This window comes from Pelophylax lessonae, assembly GCF_965119305.1.
Source record: "Pelophylax lessonae genome assembly, chromosome: 6".
In the NCBI taxonomy this organism is placed as follows: Eukaryota; Metazoa; Chordata; class Amphibia; order Anura; family Ranidae; genus Pelophylax; species Pelophylax lessonae.
In genome coordinates, this window is record NC_138773.1 from 6,611,022 (window position 1) to 6,629,898 (window position 18,877).

Consider the following 18,877-nt stretch of genomic DNA (forward strand, 5'->3'; position numbering starts at 1 on the left):
TGTCAGTCATTATTATTACTATTATTTCATTTTTTTATTGTTTTGACCATTTTTATTTTTTATTGGACTTTATTTAAATTTTTTGACCTTCAGTTTACTTTAGATCTATTTAATTTAACTTCAGCATCACATCCTTTCTTTTCAAACTTAGGAGACAAATTTGTCAGAAAATATGATAATACAAAATCATTTACTTATTTTTAATTTGACTCAACTTGTACGTCGCTGAGGGATAAATGATTTAAGGTAATGCTTTGTTTTTCTGTAGAGATTAATTTACTAAGATTTAACATTAGTCTGGAATAATTAAGAGAAAATATACTCCCCTGTGTGCTCCTGAGATATCAGAGGGAATTTCTGCATTATAAATATATGAATGTGAAGCTAATAAAAATATGTTACAATCAAAATGTCACGCTGATTTTTTAAAATGATTTATTATTGTTATTATTTGATATTTACTTTCTTCTGTAAAATGTCTCCATATCAGACCTGCTGCTAGTGAACTGACCCAGGGAAGATTCCAACACCTCTCTTCCATCAGCATTTATCAGACAATATCTGAGAAGAGGTTGGAACAGGAAAAATATATATATATTTAGGCACCATATTCTGTAGAAAGGTTTTCATTTATTTTAAACAAAAAAAAAAAAATCATCTTAATTCCATGTAGAGGCAGAAGCAACACCCACAATTGACTATAGTAAGGTCTCACTTTCTGGCAGCTGATGCACCTATCTAGGCTCTGTGTGGAGAAAAGAGAAAAGTCCTAAGAGGTTCAATGGCACATCATTTAAACACTTAGGTCAGTTTCCGGGAGGCTAATTTGAGGTTCTGATCTATGGGTTGGGGGTCCTCAAATGACACAAAAATATAGAATATTTAGGAAAATACTTCAAAATAAATAAATGTTCTGGGAGGATGCAGGAATAACTCTTTTCTTTTTTCTGTTTTGCTTTAACTTTCTTTTCCTCTTTTTTTTTTTCCTATAAATGTTTAATTGAAAAGACAAATTGCAGTTTACAGAGAAATGAAAAATGAGTTCAATTGGATTTTCTTTTGATGTAATCAAAAACGTAACAGAAATACTGCAAACATGTTGCAAAAACAAAAAGGTTCAACATTTCTCAATTGCCAAAGGTTCCGGAAGGTGAACCTCGAATTTGCCTTTTTGTCATACTAAGATAGAAACTCAGATTTTTAAATTGTAAAGTATACAGTTTATTTATTCATTTATTTTTTTATTTTGTGTTTTTTTTTTTTCTACATATACTCACCTTTAGTAATATCTTTCAACATATAAGTCATAGTGGGAATTGGTCATATAGGCTCAAATTGATTTGTTGTGTTGATGGTGCAGTTGGTCATCAGACTATTTTATCGTATGAGCATAGACTGTCCGGTTTGCCATGAATTAGCCAATAATAAAGCATATGATTATGATTGCTCTATTGTTCTATTTTTTTTTTATTTTTTTTAGCAGATGTCTTTGGATCTTTAAAGCATTATTTTATTATTTTGTGTTATAGAAGTACTAGAATTCCCCCCCCTTATGGTATTGTCACAACATTTGACTTTTTCTTTGTATTTTTTTTTTTACCAAATCTGAAATAGTTTGTGCTTTTTTTTTTTTAAATAAATAATTCTACTCTATGAATGTTATTATTTATTATGAACTTTTATATCACCTTTCTGTTGTAGCCCTGAAGAATGGGGGGGGGGGGAGTATCTAAATCTAAATCCCTTAAACACCCATTTTTTTTTTTTTTTTTTTTAGTGATTAGCTAATATAAAAACAATGTCAGACTTTTTGACCATTGGTGTGGCTTTTATACTGATTCCTTCCTAAGTTTTTTTTTTTTTTTTTTTTGAATTTTGACTTTTTCTTCCCCTTTTTACCAAATTTAAAATAGCATATTTTTACAATAAATATTTTTTTTTTTAAATTATAATTTTTATTAAGAAAAGAAGGTTACAATGAATAGAGAGAGATAGAAACAAAAGGCAATAAAATAAAATAAGGTCAGTGCCCCCAAAAACTAAGCAATATATTATCAGATCAGCAATGAGAAGTGTCATAGTCACGTGTGATCACATTGGAATGTAGAAATATTAATGAAAACAAGGAACCATACCGGAAAGGGGGTACCAGCAGGACTTAGCTCAACCCAGAGTGATGAAGATCCCAATCAGCCCAAACAGCATTAAATTTGGTCATTTCGTCATGGACCATAGCAGTGAGATGTTCCATTCCCCGGATCTCTTACATCAAGCGCAACAGGAGAGTTTTGTCAGGTGGAACTTGCTGTAGCCTGCAAAGCGGAATAGCCCACCTGGCAGCCAGAAGTAGGAAAGAAAGTAATCTATTGGTCAATTTGGTGATACCGGGGAACGGAAGACCCAGCAGGTAATGCAAGTGATCCAGCGGAAGTTGTAAACCGGTAATATTGGAGAGTAGTAACATAACCATGGCCCAAAAAGGTTGTATGCCAGAGCATTGCCAGAAAATATGATACATCATGCCCATTTCAGCTCCACACCGCCAACATAAGGTGGAGCTGGAAGGGTCAATCTTATGGAGGTGGGCAGGGGTTCTATACCAGAATAGAATAATTTTTAAAGTGGTCTCTCTCTGCACCACACATCTAGAGGCCTTAAAGGCAGATGTCCATATCTTACTCCACATAAGGAGGGGGATGGGACGTTTTAAAATCTTAGACCACTTCTGCATATATGTATGGTAATCCTTGGTCAGGGGAGAGGCATCGTAAAATATATTGTAGATAAAGGATACCAAGTGTCCCTGGTGAGGGCTCTGTGCACATACATATTCGAATGTGGAGGGCCTCTCCAGGGACAGGGGGGTCGATAAGGATCTAAAAAAATGGCAAACCTGTAAATAGAAATAGAATGTTTTCTTGGGAAGTGCAAATTTGGCCCGCAACGTCTCAAAAGAGAAAAAAGATACCGGATGGACCAGATTGCGGAGCTGGAAGAGAGGAGCATGGGTCCAGGTCCACACCCAACCAATATGGAGACCATCCAGGAGCAGAGGATTGAATAAAACACTGGTCAAAGGGGGGCATGGTGAAGAGAGAGAGAACCTGCGGAAACATCTACGCCAAACCTCCATGGTAACCCTCATGGGAGCCAAGCACATCTCCCACAGCACCTGGTCTGTGTGCAATGGGGGTGACCATAGCAGGGAGCAGGGATGGACTGGGAAGATCTCACCCCGCTCTATCTCTGACCACCAGTTGGGAGCAACCAGGGATGACCAGGAGGCCGCCACCCGAAGGTGGGGAGCATAGTACTATTTGATAATAATCGGAGCCCCAAGACCCCCCTGCTCTTTGGGGAAAACTCCACGAAGCAGCTAGTCTGTGGGCCTTATCTTTCCAAATAAATTTGAGAAAAGACCGCTGTAATGCCTTGAGTTGGGTCAGGGGAATTGCGACCAGAAGGGTATCAAACAAATAAAGCAATTTAGGTAAAATGGACATTTTTAAAACATTTATGCGACCCAAGAGCGATAACGGGAATCCCATCCATTGTCGCAGCAACCTGGAGACCTTACTGAACAAGGGGACATAGTTAGAGGGAATAAAGCATGGAATGCGAGGGTGTCAACTGAACTCCCTAGTATTTGAGAGCCGTAGGGCACCACCTGTATGGGTAAGAACTCTGTAGTCGAGCCAAAAGATCCGAAGGAATGTGTAAAGGCATGGCTTCAGTTTTAGAGGCATTAATCTTATATCCCGAAATAGCACTAAATGAAGATAATACCAAATGCAGGGAGGGTAAGGACGTGAGAGGGTTGGTTTAAAGTCAACAGAATGTCATCTGCAAACAAGGAAAGTTTGTGTTCTCTGTGTCGCATCAGGACCTCAGTGATATCCGGATGGTAAAGAATGGCCTCTGCCCAGGGTTCCAAACATAAAAAAAAAAAGTAAGGGGGACAAGGGGCAACCCTGACGGGTGCCGTTGGACATGGATAATGGAGGCGACACAAAGGCAGAGGACAGGCGTACCTGTTCATTAACGGGGGCATAAAGGGCCTCCAGGGCGTGATAGAACGGACCTTTCAATCCAAACCTCTGTAATGTGGAGAAAAGGTAGGGCCAGCTGAGGCGATAAAAGGCCTTTTGAGCATCTAAGCTGAGGACCACCGCCGGATGGGGGAACCGATCGAGAAGATCGATCAGGTCCACCGTGCGCCTAGTGTTGTCACCTGCATGACGAGACAGAACAAATCCTACTTGATCCCGATCAACCAATTTGGGAATAACGTTTGCAAGTCGATTGGCCAAAATCTTTGTCAATATTTTATAATCGGAATTTAACAATACTTTTGGTCTGTAATTATCCGGGAGTGAGGCATCCTTCCCTGGCTTGGGAATAACCAAAATAAAAGAATGCATGTAGTGGGGGACCTTTCCCTGCAGCAGAGAAGCATAAAATTCAAGTAGATGGGGGGCAACAGTAGGCAAAAAGGTCTTAAAATATAGGTAAGGTAAGCTGTCTGGGCCCAGCACCTTATGTGAGGGTTGTTTTTTACCGTGGCAGCGAGTTCATCAAAGGAGACATCTGCATTCAGCTTTGATAAATCGGCAGCGGAAAGCTTGGAAAGGGACAAGTCCTGAAAAAAAGCATCAAAATTATCCTGAGTGAAAGTAAAATGGTTCTCAGGGGTAAGGCAGTTATATAGCTTGCTATAAAAGTCACCAAACACCTTAGCCATAGTATAGGGACAATGTGTAGGAGTACCATCAGACTGGAGCAGGAGATCCGGGATTGAGTGAAAGGGCCTAGGACGAAGCCTATTGACCAACATTTTGAGAGGTTTATTAGAATATTCATAAAAACGCTGACGCGCCCACATTAAAGACTTAGCCATCTTAGACATTGCCAGGGACTTGAGACTATCCTGAAGGCCCACCACTTTATGAAGGGAAGACACTGAGGGAGAGTTCACAAGTCGGGACTCTGCCGACCGAAGGTCGGCTATGAGAGAGGACCATAGACTCTCGGCCTTTTTTTTCAAGTGGGAGCCCTCAGCTATACACAAGCCCCGAAAAAAAGCCTTGTGAGACTCCCACAGCGTGGACACCTCGCCTACGGAGCCCTCGTTCAGATCAAAAAACTCCTGCAGGTTCCGAGTCAATATATCCTGAGACTGAAGAAGGCGGTCATTTAAGCTCCAATGACAGGCCTTTGGGGGCGAGGAGGATAAGGAAACCTCAATAACGATAGGGGCATGATCCGACCAGGCGATGGGGAGAATGTCAGAGTTAACTACACAGGGTATGAGAGGGGCGGAAATTAGGAAATGATCTAGCCTAGAATGCATCTTGTGAGCTGCCGAGTAAAATGAGAACTGTCTGTGGTTAGGATGCTTAATACGCCATGGGGTCAAACAACCTATGGGAGCGGACACACCTGCGGAAAGGCTTTAGCTTGGGACAGGAGTAGCTGTGAAGGTGTTTCTCTGTGCAGGGAATGACAATCCCTATGGGGGGACATGATAAGTTTAAAGTCCCCACCCACCACCGTGAATGGTTGCCAGAGGTGGGAGGTAGAATGGAAAATGTCATCTAGAAATCCCAATTGACCCGAGTTTGGGGCGTAAATGTTGAGTACCGTGAAGGAAGTAGACAGATAATCACAGACCAATGCTACAAATCTCCCATGTGGATCTAGCAGGGAGTCCCTAACCCGAATGGGACATGTTTTTTTTATCAGGACAGCCACCCCTGCCTTGCCAGACGGATCAGAGGCAGTGTAGGAGGTGGGGAAATACTTACAATAAATCATTTTATTATATGAGTTTTATTTGACTTTTCTTCTTTTTTTACCGAATCTGAAATAGTTTGGATGTATATATTTTTTTATATAAATCCTTTTACTCTAAGAATGTTGTCACTTTTATATAACCTTCTGTTGTAGCCCTGAAAAATGGGGGAGTATTTGAATCCCTAAAACACCTTTGAATTTTTGGGTTTTTTTTTTGTGATTATCAAAAAAAAAAAAAAAAAAAACATTTTGACTTTTTGACCAATGGTATGGCTTTCTTACTGATTCCTTCATAGTTTTTTTGTTTTTTTGTTTGAATTTTGACTTTTTCTTTCCCTTTTTACCAAATCTAAAATAGTGTATTTTTACAATAAAACATTTCATTATATTAATTTTATTTGACTTTTCTTCTTTTTTTTACCAAATCTGAAATAGTTTGTGTGCGTTTTTTTTTTTATAAATCCTTTTACTCTATGAATGTTATTATTTATTATGAATTTAAACATCACCTTGCTGTTGTAGCCCTGAAGAAGGAGAATACCTGAATCCTTGAAACACATTGGAATCATTAAAGTAATTATTTAATACAAATACAATTTTAGACTTATTGAACATTAGTGTGGCTTTCTTACTGATTCTTACATCGTTTTCTTTTGGTAATTTTGACTTTTTCTTCCCTTTATTACCAAATTTACTATATGAATTTTATTATTTAACTTATCTTCCTTTTTATCAAAAAAATTTGATTTTCTTTTTAACAAATCCTTTTACTATGTGAATTTTATTATGAACTTTTCTTTTAACTTGCTGTTGTAGCACTAAAAAAAGGGGAGTCTGAACCCCTGAAATGCAATGCAATTATTATTATTTTCGTAGCTATCTACATAGGATTAAATAATAATAAAATAATAAAAAAATATAATAAAAATAATAAAAAATAACATTTTGGACTTATTGATCATTGGTTTGGCACTGATTCATGAATAGCTTTTTTTAGCAACTTTTTAAACCCAAAATAGGGCAGCAAACCTGATGTTTTCAACAAACATCTGACATTTTAAGAGAAGAATTGTAACATTTGCATTGTTTATAGTATAAAGAGAATGATTCAGGTTTTCTACAAAAACTTTGAGTTTTGAACCCCGAGTTTCAAATTTGTTTTTGAAATGTAACATTAGATGTTGTGAATTGTAATAAATTAATTTACTCTCTGAATAGCAGCAAAAAGTGAATTTAATATTATTACTGTAAATTCTTTCCTGAATACGTTATATAAAATTAACAAAAGGGATTTATATTGTTTCAATGGGAAATCAGACAATTTTGAAGGAATTCCTCCTCTCTGGACTGTCTGACCTTCCGGCTCTTCAGCTCCCTCTCTTCCTCTTCTTCCTTCTCATCTACCTTCTGACATTAACCTGGAATTTGCTGATCATCTCCCTCATAGTCACCAACTCTCACCTCCATGTTCCTATGTATTTCTTCCTTGGGAATCTGGCCAGTTTGGACCTCTGCAGTTCCTCGGTCACCGTCCCACGAATGTTGTTTGATCTTCGCACCGAAAAAAGAAGGATTACCATAACAGCTTGTATAGCCCAAGTCTTCTTCTACATTTTCTGTGCTACTTTTGAGGCTTTTCTGTTGGCTGTCATGTCCTATGATCGATATACCGCCATTTGTCAGCCGTTACATTACATACAGATCATGAGTTGGAAAGTCTGTGTACAGTTGGTGTCCATTGTGGGGTGTCTCAGCTTTATCTATTCTTTAATTCACGCACTTTGTACCTTAAATTTAATATTTTGTGGACCAGATATTATAGAAAGTTATTTCTGTGACATTCCCCAGTTGTTTCGGATTTCCTGCAGTGACACCTTCATCAACATTCTGCTTATTCTTCTCTTGGGCAGCTTCATTGCAATTGGTTCTCTGACACTGACCTTCCTGTCCTATGGCTATATATTCAAAACTGTCCTAAAAATTAAAGTTAAGGGCAATAGAAGAAAGGTTTTCTCTACATGTACCCCTCATCTCACAGTGATGTTTATATTTTATGGGTCTGTTTTTTGTAATTATTTTCAGCTAATTGGAAGCCATCAGTTTACCGGTAACAAAATGGTGTCCATGTTTTATACCATGATTCTTCCACTTCTCAACCCTCTGATTTACAGTTTGAGGAACCAGAGCATCAAAAAAGCATTCCGAGGTGTTTTTATGAAGGTTATCCCCAATATAGCAATAATTTTACCTAAACTGGGGGAGTGGCGACTGCTCAGCCAAGATGGCTGCATGAAGCTCTAGCTTCATGAGTTCTCCAGGGAGACATCATATTTAAAACTGCCCTGCACTGCCCTTTCCCTTCCCCTGGCAATCAGCCACTACACAGCAGCACCTGCAGTGATCCCAAGGCACTGAAGCCCGTGGAAGCTTCATCAAAATGGCGGAGGGAGTCCACACATGATGGCCGCTTCCATACCAGCCATCTCCGACTCACTGGGCTTCACGGCAGATACATGCTGCTCACCTTCCTCCTCTCCCAGCACCAGGAACCTGATCAAATCCCGGCCCATATAGGAATCCCAGTCTGACATCTTTGCCAATGTATGAAGCTATGTGACCTGGATGTTCAGCCGCACTCAGATGCTCAACACCTTGACCTTGATCCTATAGCCTCATTCCCCTTTACAGGCCAGACAGCCTCAGACACCATCCTAAAAGACATGCTGTTGTCTCTTTGCTCCTCACTCCAATCGGACATGCTGGCATGCTTTCACAAATATGCAACTGAGGTCCAAGAGCTTGGGGACAGGATGAGCCATCTATAGGATAATGTTAGTGCTTGTACTGCATCTTATAACATCATGGTAGATGCACATAGTGAAAACTAGGGATGATCAAACTTTTGAAAAGTTTGGTTTGGCCAGAACACCCGAATTTCCCGAAAGTTCGGGTCCGGATTCCAGAACCCCATTGAAATCAATGGGACCCGAACTTCGGTAATCAAAGAACACCATTTTGAAGCCCTAAAACACAATAAATGCCCCTAAAAAGTGCCTAGGGTTCTGGGTCATGCCCCAAGGACTATTAATCACACAAAAAAAGTTCTTAAAAATTGTCGTTTTTGATAGAGAGCCAATTATTGAAAAAATTATTGAAAAAAGAAAAAAGAGATTTCTTTGGATTTAGTGTCTGGGGGGTCTAAAAAGTGTACCTGTGAAGTTTCAGCTCTGTAGCATGTCCAGAACCAGAAAAAAAAGATAATTTTTCGTAGAATTTTTATTAGCGCAGGGATGGGGTTCCGCTCCTTTCACACCTGGGCGTTTTTGTTTCAGGCGTTTATTGGGCATTTTTTGGGCGTCTTTGGAGGCAGGCATGACATCTGAACTTCTGTATAGGGGTATATATACACACACACACATATATATATATACATACACACATATATATATATATATATATATATATATATATATATATATATACAGTACCTTGCAAAGGTATTCAGCCCCCTTGAACTTCGTGACCTTTTGCCACATTTCAGACTTCAAACATAAAGATATAAAACTGTAATTTTTTGGGAAGAATCAACAACAAGTGGGACACAATCATGAAGTGGAATGAAATTTATTGGATATTTCAAACTTTTTTAACAAATAAAAAACTGAAAAATTGGGCATGCAAAATTATTCAGCCCCCTTAAGTTAATACTTTGCAGCGCCACCTTTTGCTGCGATTACAGCTTTAAGTCGCTTGGGGTATGTCTCTATCAGTTTTGCACATCGAGAGACTGAAATTTTTGCCCATTCCTCCTTGCAAAACAGCTCGAGCTCAGTGAGGTTGGATGGAGTGCGTTTGTGAACAGCAGTTTTCAGTTCTTTCCACAGATTCTCGATTGGATTCAGGTCTGGACTTTGACTTGGCCATTCTAACACCTGGATATGTTTATTTGTGAACCATTCCATTGTAGATTTTGCTTTATGTTTTGGATCATTGTCTTGTTGGAAGACAAATCTCCGTCCAAGTCTCAGGTCTTTTGCAGACTCCATCAGGTTTTCTTCAAGAATGGTCCTGTATTTGGCTCCATCCATCTTCCCATCAATTTTAACCATCTTCCCGGTCCCTGCTGAAGAAAAGCAGGCCCAAACCATGATGCTGCCACCACCATGTTTCACAGTGGGGATGGTGTGTTCAGGGTGATGAGCTGTGTTGCTTTTACACCAAACATAACGTTTTACATTGTTGCCAAAAAGTTTGATTTTGGTTTCATCTGAGCAGAGCCCCTTCTTCCACATGTTTGGTGTCTCCCAGGTGGCTTGTGGCAAACTTTAAACGACACATTTTATGGATATCTTTAAGAAATGGCTTTCTTCTTGCCACTCTTCCATAAAGGCCAGATTTGTGCAGTATACGACTGATTGTTGTCCTATGGACAGAGTCTCCCACCTCAGCTGTAGATCTCTGCAGTTCATCCAGAGTGATCATGGGCCTCTTGGCTGCATCTCTGATCAGTCTTCTCCTTGTATGAGCTGAAAGTTTAGAGGGACGGCCAGGTCTTCGTAGATTTGCAGTGGTCTGATACTCCTTCCATTTCAATATTATCGCTTGCACAGTGCTCCTTGGGATGTTTAAAGCTTGGGAAATCTTTTTGTATCTAAATCCAGCTTTAAACTTCTCCACAACAGTATCTCGGACCTGCCTGGTGTGTTCCTTGTTCTTCATGATGCTCTCTGCGCTTTAAACTGACCTTTGAGACTATCACAGTGCAGGTGCATTTATACGGAGACTTGATTACACACAGGGGGATTCTATTTATCATCATTAGTCATTTATGTCAACATTGGATCATTCAGAGATCCTCACTGAACTTCTGGAGAGAGTTTGCTGTACTGGAAGTAAAGGGGCTGAATAATTTTGCACGCCCAATTTTTCAGTTTTTTATTTGTTAAAAAAGTTTGAAATATCCAATAAATTTCGTTCCACTTCATGATTGTGTCCCACTTGTTGATTCTTCAAAAAAAATTACAGTTTTATATCTTTATATTTGAAGCCTGAAATGTGGCAAAAGGTCGCAAAGTTCAAGGGGGCCGAATACTTTCGCAAGGCACTGTATATATATACACACATATAGGTGTGAAAGGAGCGGAACCCTATCCCTGCGCTACTGAAATTATCTAACTATAACTATAATCTAACAATAGTGATATATAGAACCCTAACTACACTAGATATCCCTTTCCTCACACTAATAATTGCTAAATGACACTGGAGCAGCAGGAGTAACAGAACTGCTTCCACTCTCTTCCACATCCTCTCTATTACAGTGCTAGAGATTTGGCGGGGCTATGTTATATACTGGGGGGTGTATTCACTACTGATTGGCCTCTGGACCCTCTAGTCACTCCAATCACATTCCTACATTGCCCCCTCAATTGTCTTTTACTCATGTTTCTATTCCAATCACGGGTTTTTAATGCCCAGTTCCTGTCCCATTGCATTTTGGGTGGTTCTGGTGCCGAATTACGAACTTTTACAGCAAAAAGTTCGGAATCCGGACGAATTTCGAACAGTCAATGTTCGGGTCGAACCGATGGTCGACCCGAACTGTTCGATCATCCCTAGTGAAGACATCGCCTGGTTGAAATCCAAAGTAGCCGATCTCGAGGATCGCTCAACATGTAACAATTTTAAAATCAGGGACATCCTGGAATCATTGGAATCCTCTCAACTGCCTCACTATGTGCAAAACCTTTTTCAAGCAGTTGTACCCTCATTAACTTCTGCTGACCTTACTATCGGCAGGGTCCCTAACCCTCCTTCTGGCCTCAGGAAGTCCCTAGGGATGTCCTGCTATAGATACACTTTTACCAGGTCAAAGAGCACTTACTGTCTGTATTTCATAAGAAGGATCAATTGCCAGAGCTCCAACGCTCCAGGTGCTCCCAGACCTCTTGGCACATACCTTACTGCAAGGCAAATATCTTATCTCCATTGCTAAGGCTCTACGCAACCACGACTTTACATACCAGTGAAAATATCTGGCTATGCTAAAAATTACTTGGGAAGTCTTCATCATTGCCATCAATAGTTTGGAAGACATCATTCACCTCCTCAAAGTTTTGAACATAGATCCAGAAGATCCTCAGCAACAAGGCCTTGCTTGTCCTTTCTCCAGTGCCTCTCAAGGATGGCGTAAGTTTCCTTACAGTCTATGATCCTATCTACCTGGTCAGTTTTCCCCAAAGATGCTAACTCCTTGTTAATAAAGCTATATTTAAACTCACCCCATTTAAAATAGCAGACTTGCTGCTTCAAGTTTTATTTGGAACTTCCTTTTTTACCTGCAATATGTTTATTCCAGGTGAGCTCTTTTTTTCCATTTCACCTGTTTTCTACACAAGTTAAGTTTCTTCCTTTCCTTGTTCAGTAACTCCAAGGTACCCTATGCAATGTCCTCTCCAAGTTACACCTTTGGATCTCTTCGGTCAACTACTGGCTCATTTCAACATCCATTCCTTACCTTACTTGGCTCAGGCTGGTTATAATGATGCTTGGTTACCTTGCTGCATAGTGAGTCTACTACAAACCCCTTTAGCTTTATGCTGGTATGTCACCTACATTTTTATCCCTTAATGCCCGTGACCTGAATCTATGGAATAAAGCCATCAAAGCCAAAGCTGATATCTTAATAGCCCAAGAAACTCACTTTCAAGTTTCTGATGCTCCAAAGTGTCAACAAAAAGACTCCCCGCATGTCTTTTTTGCCAACTTCTCATCAAAGAAGAGAGGGGTCCTTATTACTATTAGAAGCTCAATTCAAGCTCTGCTCCTCAGTTATCAAGGGAGTTTTTTTCTTAAACTCTTTAAAAAACTTGCTGTGGTTAAGAGTGGTAATCTGATAGTATGTGGGGATCTCAATTGGGTCATTGATTCCCATATGGATGCAACCTCGAACCAGGGGGATTGCTCTTACTCGTTAAGATCGCTTATGCATTCTGAGGATGTGTATGATGTCTGGTGCTGCCTACATTCCTCTGAAAGACATTACACATACTGTTCAGTTAGGCATAACTCTTCCTCACACATTAATATGTTTTTAGTCGATAAACGGTTGTTGCAGAGAGTCTCCTCTTCTGATAACTGGTCTAACCAAGTGGCTGTCTCCATTATGGTATCAGAACATCCATTTACTGTATGGTGATGTAACAGTAAACTCCTCAGGAACTTGTAACAAATGATGTGCTCAGTCAACATCTCCATAAATATTTCCATCTCAATAATTTTCCTGATACTGATGCCTTCACCCTACCGAACTTATCCAAGGCATGCATGCATAGCGTACTAGTCTAATTGGGTTCAAGCCTCAGGGGTTTCATTTTCACAACAGTCCAGGTGCTAAAAACAGCCATCAGAGGAGGAGGTGAAAATTGACTTATGGTGGGTTGGGCTGCTCTGTGTATCTAACTACTTCCTGCCCAAGGCCGTCATATGACGTCCTGGACTTTGTGAGTGGAGATATCTGAATGCTGCAGGCATCATTCAGATATCATTATTTTCTGCCTGCAATTCCTGGCACCTCAAAATCAATCATAGCAGGCGTTTAGCTGCTTAATTGTTTTTTTCAGGCGGTGGGAGGGGATGTCCTCCTCCCACCACCCTCTGGTGCTTCTACCAGTTTGATGTACGATCAGCGAGCCAGAGAAGGAATCTGCTGGTAGCGGAAGTTTACCATAGAGAATACCGGGAACCATCTCTATGACCTTTGAAGGCCCGGGCGCAATGTTATGACATCACATCTGGCCCGACAGATATGAACATTGCCATGTACTCGGCTGGAAAGGCAGAGATTGTTTTTTTTTTTTTATCTCAGTCTTTTCTGCCTAGAGGAGAGGTGAGGGGTCTTATGGACCCACAATCTCTCCATAAAGAAGACCTGTTATGCCCTATTCCTAATAAAAGGGATGTTTACATTCCTTGTAATAGGAATAAAAGTGATAAAAAAAAAATGAAAGAGAAATTGTAAAAAAATAAAAAAATAAACATAAAATAAACAATAAAGCAAAAGCGAACGCATATGTAAACAGCGTTCAAACCACAGTTTGTGAGGTATCGCCATGAACCTTACAGCGAGACCAACAATTCTAGCCCTAGACCTCCTTTGTAAACTTGTAACCTGTAAGCATTTTTAAAACGTTGCCTAGGGAGACTTTTAAGTATTGAACTTTGGCACCATTCCACGAGCGTGCGCAAATTTAAAGAGTGACAATTTAGGTATCTATTTACTCGGGGTAACATCATTTTTCACATTATACAATAAAAAATTGGGTTAACTTTACTGTTTTTTTAATTTTTATTTAAAACATGTTTCAAAAATTGCTGCACGTAACATAAAAAAGTTGCAACAACCGCCATTTTATTCCCTAGGTTCTCTGCTAAAAAAAAACATATGCAATGTTTGGGATTCTGAGTAATTTTTACATGTAGGGGAGTGCCAGAATAGGCCCGGTATGGAAGTGGTTAAAGAGGGTTGGTACTTTTTTTTTTAAACCAAACATGTACATTAACCTTGATGCTGTACCCACCTATAACTCTAGCTGTGTACAGAGAGGGAAACAAATAAAAGATGAGACCGAAAGAAAGCCGAAGTCCTGATAGCTATACCATGCTTTTATTTGCAACTTTAACCACTTGCAGAACACTTACCGCATATTTACTGCGGCAGTGTGGCTCTCCCAAGCAAACCAACGTAGGTCTACATCGGTCGCCTGGTGGCAGCTAGGGGGCGAGGGCGCGCTGCTGGTGGTGTGCTCCAGCTCCCGATCATCTGTACTGTTAACCCTTTCCCTGCCAGTGTCATTATTACAGTAACAGTTCATATTTTTAGCACTGATTACTGTAGTAATGTTACTGATTCCCCCAAAAGTGTCAAAAATGTCAGTCAGGGGTCCGATTTGTCCGCCGCAATGTCGCAGTCCCGCAAAAATATCGCAGATCACCGCCATTACTAGTAAAAAAAAAAAACAATAAAAATGACAAATCTTTCCCGTAGTTTGTAGACGCAATAACTTTTGCGCAAACCAATCAAAATACGCTTATTGCGATTCTTTTTACCAAAAATATGTAGCAGAAAACAAATTGGCCTAAAATGTTAAACAATTTTGATTTTTAAAATTTTTTGGGAGGAATGTTTTATAGCAGAATGTGAAAAATATTGTTTTTTTTTCAGAATCGTCGCTATTTTTTTGTTTATAGCGCAAAAAATAAAAATCGCACAGGTGATCAAATACCACTAAAAGAAAGCTCTGTTTGTGGGAAAAAAAGGACGTCAATTTTATTTGGGTACAGCGTTGCATGACCGCGCAATTGTCAGTTAAATAATGCAGTGCCAAATCGCAAAATATGGCCTGGTCTTTAAGGGGGGAAATCCAGAAGTGGTTAAGCATTCAGATGAAGCCATGATAACACAATTTTGGTTCTTGGCTCTTTCTAGAAGTGATAAATTATAAACAATATTGTAATTATGTATTGATGTTAATAACTAGAGATGGAAAAAATTCTCCTGTTTGTTGACTTTAACCACTTAAGGACCGGGCCTATTTCTGACACATGTTGTTTACAAGTTAAAATCAGTATTTTTTGCTAGAAAATTACTTAGAACACCCAAACATTATCTATCTATCTATCTATCTATCTATCTATCTATCTATCTATCTATCTATCTATCTATCTATCTATCTATCTATCTATCTATCTATCTATCTATCTATCTATCTATCTATCTATCTATCTATCTATCTATTTATCTATCTATCTATCTATCTATCTATCTATCTATCTATCTATCTATCTATCTATCTATCTATCTATTTGGTTTTTTTTTTAGCAAAGACCCTGGAGAATAAAATGGATGTCGTTACAATATTTTTTGTCATGCGGTATTTGCGCAGCAGTCTTTTAAACGCAATTTTTTTTGAAAAATAAAAATTTCACTGCATTAAAAAATAAAAAAATTAACAGTAAATTTAGCCCAATTTTTTTCTATAATGTGAAAGATAATGTTACCCCGAGTAAATAGATATCCAACATGTTATGGTTCAAAATTGTGCACACTCGTAGAATTATTGCTCTCGCTCTAACGATCCCGGCGATATCTCAACATATGCAATTTGAACACCGTTTACATATGTGGGCGCGACTTGCGTATGCTTTAGTTTCTGCACGCGAGCTCGGAGGGTTGGGGCACTTTAATTTTTTTTTTTCTTATTTATTTTGCCTTTTTTTTTCACACTGTCCCTTTAGAAAAAAATAAATAAAATTATAACTTTTATTCCCATTATAAGGAATGTAAACATCCCTTGTAAAATAAATAAGCAGGACAAGTCCTCTTGAGATGTGAGATGTGAGGTCTCACATCTCACATCTACACTAAAAAGCAAAAAAAATAAAAATATATATTTTTTTTAATGATAAAAAAATGGGCCCTTTAAAGTGGAGTTCCACCCTATTTTTATACTTACCTCCATCTTCTCGCTCCGGGTCACCTGAAAAAGAAATGGATAAGCGCATTTTTTTTTTTTTTTTTTACTTACCTCGTAGCGAAGAAAATATACTTACCTTACTTCCTTCTTCCTCCTTCCTCGGCCGCGGCCCGTCGTCACTTCCTGGCTCTGCAATGATTCCTGGGAGCTGGACGTCATAGCTCCCAGGAATCATTGCGCCTGCACCGGCCCCGACCTCAGTTCCGGGTCGCGCGCGTCATCCCCTTCTAAACAGCTTCTGGGCATGCCCAGAAGCTGTGGAGGGATGACGCGCGCGACCCGGAAGTGACGTCGGGGCCGGCGCAGAGCATCGTGGGACCAAAGAAGGCGGAAGAAGATGCCGAAGAGGACGCGCTGGCTTCAAGCTGCCCACATCTGAGATGGCAGCGCTGGACAAGACGTTTGCAAGGTAAATATTTGTCCTAACAGGTAAGTGCAACCCGGGACAGATCAGAGGCTAGCCATTGTGGAATGCACTAGCCCTGACTGTCCCGGGGGTATTAAAAAAAAAAAAAAATCCAGGGTGGAACTCCGCTTTAAGGTCGTTGGGAGGAAGTGATGTATGACATATCTCTGGTCCTCCAAGGCAATAGAGTGGAGTGGAGGCCATCTTGCCCTCACTCGACTTCCTGCCTAGGACTCCATAGGACTGGATTGTTTTCCCCGCTTCTGACAGCTCTGGTAAGCGGGGTAATGGACCGGGAAGCAGCGGGGGGGGGCACTTCTCCTGCCGCCCATAAAAGTGATCCCACCGGGATCACTTTAATGTAAAAGAGGACCGCCCGCCCAGAAAGAAAATACTGGGGTTATGGCAGCTATCTGTTATCCGCTGCCATAACCCTGGTATTTAATGTCAAAGTACCGGCGCACAACTGCGGTGGGCAGTCCGGAAGTGGTTAACCACTTGCTTAACGCCTACAGTATATTTACTGTGGCAGTTTGGCTCTATTGCACAAAATCACGTACCTGTATGTAATTTCTTGCAACAGCCACTGGGTGGTGTGCGCGCGCCACTGGATGCACAATTACGCCCTAAAAAAAAAAAGTGTCAGAAGTGTCAGTTAGGGGTCTGATTTTTCCACTGCAATGTCGCAGTCCTGCTAAAAATCACTAATCCCTGCCATTATTAGTAAAAAAATTAATAAAAATTCCATTGTTTGTAGACGCGATAACGTTTGCGTAAACAATATACACCTATTGGGATTTTTGTTTCACCAAAAATATGTAGCAGAATACAAATTGGCCCAAATTGATGAAGAAATTACATTTTTTTTTTTTTTTTTATTGGAAATATTTTATAGCAGAAAGTAAAAAATACTGTTGTTTCTTTTTTCGAAATTGTCTGTGTTTTTGTTTATAGCTCAAAAAAAAAAAAACCAGAGGTGATCAAATACCACCAAAAAAAAGGACATAAAATTTATTTGGCCACAGCGTCACACGGCTGCACAATTGTCTGTTAAAGTAATGCAGTACCGTATCGCAAAAAAATGGCCTGGTCAGGAAGGGGGTAAAACCTTCCGCAGCTGAAGTGGTTAAAGTAGAATTCCAGGATATACCTAACTAATCTTAAAAATGTTCTCTCCCCCCTCCAAACACCTATTGTATGTTGATTAAAAAAAGAATAGCGCAACCATGCAAAAGAAATGACTATCAAATATGGAGACAATCCATAAATAAAAATGGGGGTTTAGTTCCACCATATGGCCATATAGTGCTCAAGCCCACCACTGCGTCAAAGTACCCCATTATCAGTGGGTCCTACACTATCCATAGAAAAGGGGTGAATCCAACCTCTCCAACCCTTGGAGACAACGCTCCTTGCTGGGAGAGATGTGCTAATGCACTGCAGGGGACTCCTCCTATATCTACTTGATAGAGGGCACCAATAGAGTACAGGTGTGGGTGGGGGATGGGATGCTCAACCTCATAAGTCTGGTCAGACTGAATACATAATAAACAAGCAAAAAATTGGGGGAGCAAACCCTGAACATGTATATCTAAAGCCGGTGCATGTTGTAGTATGTTGACTAGCCCTTACAGGGCCGCCATAAGGGGGGTACAGCCCTTACACATGTAGGGGGCCCGGGTGTCCTGAGAGGCCCCAAAGAGGGTAGGGTTGCCATCAGGGGGGTACAGCCTTTACACATGTAGGGGGCCCAGGTGTCCCGAGGGGCCCCAAACAGGGTAGGGTTGCCATCAGGGGGGTACACCTACTGTATGTTGACTAGCCCTCCCAGAGCCGCCATCAGGGGGGTACAGCCCATACACATGTAGGGGGCCCGGGCGTCCCAAGGGGCCCCAAACAGGGTAGAGTTGCCATCAGGTGGGTATAGCCCATACACATGTAGGGAGCCCAGGCGTCCTGAGGGGCCCCACACAGGGTAAGGTTGCCACCTGTCCTCACAATACCATTCAATTGTAAGCTCCGCCATTCCCTTGCAGACTGACACTATGTGGGGCGTCCTGTCCCTCACTAGCCCTCACACACAGCTGTAAGCCCTGCCCTCCCCTGTTCTCCAGCTGTTCATTCCTGGACAGGAGGGGGCGGC

General features: G+C 40.4%; 1 protein-coding gene across 1 annotated transcript; it reads left to right on the forward strand.

Annotated features, from left to right (window-relative positions):
• Positions 1 to 7,098: 7,098 nt before the first annotated feature.
• On the forward strand, positions 7,099 to 8,094 carry LOC309558363 (olfactory receptor 8G17-like; the record flags this gene model as incomplete). Its single annotated transcript, XM_082261430.1, has 1 exon — positions 7,099 to 8,094. One exon carries the CDS (start codon positions 7,099 to 7,101, stop codon positions 8,092 to 8,094), a length of 996 nt encoding a protein of 331 aa, XP_082117556.1.
• Positions 8,095 to 18,877: the final 10,783 nt, after the last annotated feature.